The 7,662-nt window shown below is 56.9% G+C and overlaps 1 protein-coding gene across 1 annotated transcript in view; it reads left to right on the top strand.

The window, feature by feature from the left end:
• Positions 1 to 323: 323 nt before the first annotated feature.
• Positions 324 to 7,662, top strand: part of LOC140108729 (glutamate receptor ionotropic, kainate 5-like) — a 32,637-nt gene continuing 25,298 nt past the window's right edge. Inside the window, exon 1 of the mRNA XM_072131920.1 lies at positions 324 to 549. Coding sequence (XP_071988021.1) covers positions 335 to 549 — 215 coding nt within the window. The 5' untranslated portion in view covers positions 324 to 334. The remainder of the gene's footprint in view (positions 550 to 7,662) is intronic.

Below are 7,662 nucleotides of genomic sequence, written 5' to 3'. Positions count from 1 at the left end.
TGAGGTGTAAATGATGAGGTTCTGCAGCAGCTGAGGTGTGTGTGATGAGGTTCTGCAGCAGCTGAGGTGTGTATTGTGATGTTCTGCAGCAGCTGAGGTGTGTGTGATGTGGTTCTGCAGCAGCTGAGGTGTGTGTGATGTGGTTCTGCAGCAGCTGAGGTGTGTGTGATGAGGTTCTGCAGCAGCTGAGGTGTGTGTGATGAGGTTCTGCAGCAGCTGAGGTGTGTATTGTGATGTTCTGCAGCAGCTGAGGTGTGTGTGATGTGGTTCTGCAGCAGCTGAGGTGTGTGTGATGAGGTTCTGCAGCAGCTGAGGTGTGTATGATGAGGTGGTGATGCTTTGTGCTGGTGCTGTGCCCCCTGTGCTGTGCCCCTTGCCCTGGCACCTCCCCTCCTGTATACTATGTGCCCTCCTGTCTATATTCCCATGTCTCCCGCAGGGCCGGAAGCCGGGGTACTTCTCCTTCCTGGATCCTTTCTCTCCTGCTGTCTGGCTCTTCATGTTGTTGGCTTATCTGGCGGTCAGCTGTGTGCTGTTCCTGGCGGCCAGGTAATGACCCCCGTCCCCCTTCCCTGTGCACTGTATGGCATCATGTGTGTCTCCCCAGGGCCCCATCACCTGCGCTGCCCGGGGCCCCATCACCTGCGCTGCACGGGGCCCCATCACCTGCGCTGCACGGGGCCCCATCACCTGCGCTGCACGGGGCCCCATCACCTGCGCTGCACGGGGCCCCATCACCTGCGCTGCACGGGGCCCCATCACCTGCGCTGCACGGGGCCCCATCACCTGCGCTGCACGGGGCCCCATCACCTGCGCTGCACGGGGCCCCATCACCTGCGCTGCACGGGGCCCCATCACCTGCGCTGCACGGGGCCCCATCACCTGCGCTGCACGGGGCCCCATCACCTGCGCTGCACGGGGCCCCATCACCTGGGATATACGGGGCCCCATCACCTGGGATATACGGGGCCCCATCACCTGGGATATACGGGGCCCCATCACCTGGGATATACGGGGCCCCATCACCTGGGATATACGGGGCCCCATCACCTGGGATATACGGGGCCCCATCACCTGGGATATACGGGGCCCCATCACCTGGGATATACGGGGCCCCATCACCTGGGATATACGGGGCCCCATCACCTGGGATATACGGGGACCCCTCACCTGGGATATACGGGGCCCCATCACCTGGGATATACGGGGCCCCATCACCTGGGATATACGGGGCCCCATCACCTGGGATATACGGGGCCCCATCACCTGGGATATACGGGGCCCCATCACCTGGGATATACGGGGCCCCATCACCTGGGATATACGGGGCCCCATCACCTGGGATATACGGGGCCCCATCACCTGGGATATACGGGGCCCCATCACCTGGGATATACGGGGCCCCATCACCTGGGATATACGGGGCCCCGTGCACCTGGGATATAGATAGATAGATAGATAGGAGATAGATAGATAGATAGGAGAGAGATAGGAGATAGATAGGAGATAGATAGATAGGAGATAGATAGGAGATAGATAGATAGATAGGAGAGAGATAGGAGATAGATAGGAGATAGATAGATAGATAGATAGATAGATAGGAGATAGATAGATAGGAGATAGATAGATAGGAGATAGATAGATAGGAGATAGATAGATAGGAGATAGATAGATAGATAGATAGATAGAAGATAGATAGATAGAAGATAGATAGGAGATAGATAGATAGATAGGAGATAGATAGGAGATAGATAGATAGATAGATAGATAGATAGATAGGAGATAGATAGATAGATAGATAGGAGAGAGATAGATAGATAGATAGATAGGAGAGAGATAGATAGATAGATAGATAGGAGAGAGATAGATAGATAGATAGATAGATAGATAGATAGGAGAGAGATAGGAGATAGATAGATAGATAGATAGATAGATAGGAGATAGATAGATAGGAGATAGATAAATAGATAGATAGATAGATAGATAGGAGATAGATAGATAGATAGGAGATAGATAAATAGATAGATAGATAGATAGATAGGAGAAAGATAGATAGATAGATAGATAGGAGAGAGATAGATAGGAGATAGATAGATAGGAGATAGATAGATAGGAGATAGATAGATAGGAGATAGATAGATAGGAGATAGATAGGAGATAGATAGGAGATAGATAGGAGATAGATAGGAGATAGATAGATAGATAGATAGATAGATAGATAGGAGATAGATAGATAGGAGATAGATAGGAGATAGATAGATAGGAGATAGATAGATAGGAGATAGATAGGAGATAGATAGGAGATAGATAGGAGATAGATAGGAGATAGATAGATAGATAGATAGATAGGAGATAGATAGATAGATAGATAGATAGATAGATAGATAGGAGATAGATAGAAGATAGATAGATAGATAGATAGATAGGAGATAGATAGATAGGAGATAGATAGATAGGAGATAGATAGATAGGAGATAGATAGATAGATAGGAGATAGATAGGAGATAGATAGGAGATAGATAGGAGATAGATAGATAGGAGATAGATAGATAGATAGATAGATAGATAGATAGGAGATAGATAGATAGGAGATAGATAGATAGGAGATAGATAGATAGGAGATAGATAGGAGAGAGATAGATAGATAGATAGATAGGAGAAAGATAGATAGGAGAAAGATAGATAGGAGAAAGATAGATAGATAGATAGATAGATAGATAGGAGAAAGATAGATAGATAGGAGAAAGATAGATAGATAGGAGATAGATAGAAAGATAGATAGAGAGATAGATAGAGAGATAGATAGATAGGAGATAGATAGATAGGAGATAGATAAATAGATAGGAGATAGATAGATAGATAGATAGATAGGAGATAGATAGATAGATAGATAGATAGATAGATAGGAGATAGATAGATAGATAGATAGATAGGAGATAGATAGATAGGAGATAGATAGATAGATAGATAGATAGATAGGAGATAGATAGATAGGAGATAGATAGATAGGAGATAGATAGATAGGAGATAGATAGATAGATAGGAGATAGATAGATAGGAGAAAGATAGATAGATAGATAGATAGGAGATAGATAGATAGGAGATAGGGTGCCCGCCCCCTGGTATAGGGTGCCCCGTCCCTGTGGTAGATGCTGCCCCACCCCTGTTGTATAGGGTCTCCGCCCTCATGGTATAGAGTGCCCCGCCCCTGTGGTAGATGCTGCCCTGCCCCTGTTGTATAGGGTCTCCGCCCCCTGGTATAGGGTGCCCCGCCCCTGTGGTAGATGCTGCCCCACCCCTGTTGTATAGGGTCTCCGCCCCCTGGTATAGGGTGCCCCGCCCCTGTGGTAGATGCTGCCCTGCCCCTGTTGTATAGGGTCTCCGCCCTCATGGTATAGGGTGCCCCGCCCCTGTGGTAGATGCTGCCCTGCCCCTGTTGTATAGGGTCTCCGCCCCCTGGTATAGGGTGCCCGGCCCCTGTGGTAGATGCTGCCCTGCCCCTGTTGTATAGGGTCTCTGCCCCCTGCTATAGGGTGCCCCGCCCCTGTGGTAGATGCTGCCCCACCCCTGTTGTATAGGGTCTCCGCCCCCTGGTATAGGGTGCCCCGCCCCTGTGGTAGATGCTGCCCCACCCCTGTTGTATAGGGTCTCCGCCCCCTGGTATAGGGTGCCCCGCCCCTGTTGTATAGGGTCTCCGCCCTCATGGTATAGGGTGCCCCGCCCCTGTGGTAGATGCTGCCCTGCCCCTGTTGTATAGGGTCTCCGCCCTCATGGTATAGGGTGCCCCGCCCCTGTGGTAGATGCAGCCCTGCCCCTGTTGTATAGGGTCTCCGCCCTCATGGTATAGGGTGCCCCGCCCCTGTGGTAGATGCTGCCCCGCCCCTGTTGTATAGGGTCTCCGCCCCCTGGTATAGGGTTTCCCGCCCCTGTGGTAGATGCTGCCCCACCCCTGTTGTATAGGGTCTCCGCCTCAGTTGTATAGGGTGCCCCGCCCCTGTGGTAGATGCTGCCCTGCCCCTGTTGTATAGGGTCTCCGCCCTCATGGTATAGGGTGCACCGCCCCCTCGGTAGATGCTGCCCCGACCCGTGATAGAGGGTGCCCCGCCCCTGTTGTATAGGGTCTCCGCCCCCTGGTATAGGGTGCCCCGCCCCTGTGGTAGATGCTGCCCCGCCCCTGTTGTATAGGGTCTCCGCCCCTGTTTTAGATGCTGCCCCGCCCCTGTGGTAGATGCTGCCCTGCCCCTGTTGTATAGGGTGCCCCGCCCCTGTGGTAGATGCTGCCCCGCCCCTGTTGTATAGGGTCTCCGCCCCCTGGTATAGGGTGCCCCGCCCCTGTTGTATAGGGTCTCCGCCCTCATGGTATAGGGTGCCCCGCCCCTGTGGTAGATGCTGCCCTGCCCTTGTTGTATAGGGTCTCCGCCCCCTGCTATAGGGTGCCCCGCCCCTGTGGTAGATGCTGCCCCACCCCTGTTGTATAGGGTCTCCGCCCCCTGGTACAGGGTGCCCCGTCCCTGTGGTAGATGGTGCCCCACCCCTGTTGTATAGGGTCTCCGCCCCCTGGTATAGGGTGCCCCGCCCCTGTTTTATAGGGTCTCCGCCCTCATGGTATAGGGTGCCCCGCCCCTGTGGTAGATGCTGCCCTGCCCCTGTTGTATAGGGTCTCCGCCCTCATGGTATAGGGTGCCCCGCCCCTGTGGTAGATGCTGCCCCACCCCTGTTGTATAGGGTCTCCGCCCCTGTTGTATAGGGTGCCCCGCCCCTGTGGTAGATGCTGCCCTGCCCCTGTTGTATAGGGTCTCCGCCCTCATGGTATAGGGTGCACCGCCCCCTCGGTAGATGCGGCCCCGCCCCGTGATAGAGGGTGCCCCGCCCCTGTTGTATAGGGTCTCCGCCCCCTGGTATAGGGTGCCCCGCCCCTGTGGTAGATGCTGCCCCGCCCCTGTTGTATAGGGTCTCCGCCCCCTGGTATAGGGTGCCCCGCCCCTGTGGCAGATGCTGCCCTGCCCCTGTTGTATAGGGTCTCCGCCCCCTGGTATAGGGTGCCCCGCCCCTGTGGTAGATGCTGCCCCGCCCTTGTTGTATAGGGTCTCCGCCCCCTGGTATAGGGTGCCCCGCCCCTGTTGTATAGGGTCTCCGCCCTCATGGTATAGGGTGCCCCGCCCCTGTGGTAGATGCTGCCCTGCCCCTGTTGTATAGGGTCTGCGGCCCCGCCCCTGTGGTAGATGCTGCCCCGCCCCTGTTGTATAGGGTCTCCGCCCTCATGGTATAGGGTGCACCGCCCCTGTGGTAGATGCTGCCCCACCCCTGTTGTATAGGGTCCCCGCCCTCATGGTATAGGGTGCACCGCCCCTGTGGTAGATGCTGCCCCACCCCTGTTGTATAGGGTCCCCGCCCTCATGGTATAGGGTGCCCCGCCCCTGTGGTATATGGTGCCCCGCCCCTGTTGTATAGGGTCTCCGCCCTCATGGTATAGGGTGCCCCGCCCCTGTGGTAGATGCTGCCCCGCCCCTGTTGTATAGGGTCTCTGTCCCCTGGTATATGGTGCCCCGCCCCTGTTGTATAGGGTCTCTGCCCCCAGGGATAGGGTGCACCGCCCCTGTGGTAGATGCTGCCCTGCCCCTGTTGTATAGGGTCTCTGTCCCCTGGTATAGGGTGCCCCGCCCCTGTGGTAGATGCTGCCCCACCCCTGTTGTATAGGGTCTCTGTCCCCTGGTATAGGGTGCCCCGCCCCTGTGGTAGATGCTACGCTGCCCCTGTTGTATAGGGTCTCCGCCCTCATGGTATAGGGTGCCCCGCCCCTGTGGTAGATGCTGCCCTGCCCCTGTTGTATAGGGTCTCCGCCCTCATGGTATAGGGTGCCCCGCCCCTGTGGTAGATGCTGCCCTGCCCTTGTTGTATAGGGTCTCCGCCCCCTGCTATAGGGTGCCCCGCCCCTGTGGTAGATGCTGCCCCACCCCTGTTGTATAGGGTCTCCGCCCCCTGGTATAGGGTGCCCCGCCCCTGTGGTAGATGGTGCCCCACCCCTGTTGTATAGGGTCTCCGCCCCCTGGTATAGGGTGCCCCGCCCCTGTTGTATAGGGTCTCCGCCCTCATGGTATAGGGTGCCCCGCCCCTGTGGTAGATGCTGCCCTGCCCCTGTTGTATAGGGTCTCCGCCCTCATGGTATAGGGTGCCCCGCCCCTGTGGTAGATGCTGCCCCACCCCTGTTGTATAGGGTCTCCGCCCCTGTTGTATAGGGTGCCCCGCCCCTGTGGTAGATGCTGCCCTGCCCCTGTTGTATAGGGTCTCCGCCCTCATGGTATAGGGTGCACCGCCCCCTCGGTAGATGCGGCCCCGCCCCGTGATAGAGGGTGCCCCGCCCCTGTTGTATAGGGTCTCCGCCCCCTGGTATAGGGTGCCCACCCCCTGTGGTAGATGCTGCCCCGCCCCTGTTGTATAGGGTCTCCGCCCCCTGGTATAGGGTGCCCCGCCCCTGTGGCAGATGCTGCCCTGCCCCTGTTGTATAGGGTCTCCGCCCCCTGGTATAGGGTGCCCCGCCCCTGTGGTAGATGCTGCCCCGCCCTTGTTGTATAGGGTCTCCGCCCCCTGGTATAGGGTGCCCCGCCCCTGTTGTATAGGGTCTCCGCCCTCATGGTATAGGGTGCCCCGCCCCTGTGGTAGATGCTGCCCTGCCCCTGTTGTATAGGGTCTGCGGCCCCGCCCCTGTGGTAGATGCTGCCCCGCCCCTGTTGTATAGGGTCTCCGCCCTCATGGTATAGGGTGCACCGCCCCTGTGGTAGATGCTGCCCCACCCCTGTTGTATAGGGTCCCCGCCCTCATGGTATAGGGTGCACCGCCCCTGTGGTAGATGCTGCCCCACCCCTGTTGTATAGGGTCCCCGCCCTCATGGTATAGGGTGCCCCGCCCCTGTGGTATATGGTGCCCCGCCCCTGTTGTATAGGGTCTCCGCCCTCATGGTATAGGGTGCCCCGCCCCTGTGGTAGATGCTGCCCTGCCCCTGTTGTATAGGGTCTCCGCCCTCATGGTATAGGGTGCCCCGCCCCTGTGGTAGATGCTGCCCCGCCCCTGTTGTATAGGGTCTCCGCCCTCATGGTATAGGGTGCCCCGCCCCTGTGGTAGATGCTGCCCTGCCTTTGTTGTATAGGGTCTCTGCCCCCAGGGATAGGGTGCCCCGCCCCTGTGGTAGATGCTGCCCCACCCCTGTTGTATAGGGTCTCTGCCCCCAGGGATAGGGTGCCCCGCCCCTGTGGTAGATGCTGCCCTGTGCCCCGCCCCCTGTGGTAGATGCTGCCCTGCCCCTGTTGTATAGGGTCTCCGTCCTCATGGTATAGGGTGCCCCGCCCCTGTGGTAGATGCTGCCCTGCCCCTGTTGTATAGGGTCTCCGCCCCCTGGTATAGGGTCTCTGTCCCCTGGTATATGGTGCCCCGCCCCTGTTGTATAGGGTCTCTGCCCCCTGGTATAGGGTGCCCCGCCCCTGTGGTAGATGCTGCCCTGCCCCTGTTGTATAGGGTCTCTGTCCCCTGGTATAGGGTGCCCCGCCCCTGTGGTAGATGCCGCCCTGCCCCTGTTGTATAGGGTCTCCGCCCCCTGGTATAGGGTGCCTTGGCCCTGTGGTAGATGCTGCCCTGCCCCTGTTGTATAGGGTCTCCGCCCCCTGGTAT

This window comes from Engystomops pustulosus, unplaced genomic scaffold, assembly GCF_040894005.1.
Source record: "Engystomops pustulosus unplaced genomic scaffold, aEngPut4.maternal MAT_SCAFFOLD_175, whole genome shotgun sequence".
NCBI lineage: Eukaryota > Metazoa > Chordata > Amphibia > Anura > Leptodactylidae > Engystomops > Engystomops pustulosus.
This window is presented reverse-complemented; position numbering and strand designations above follow the sequence as displayed.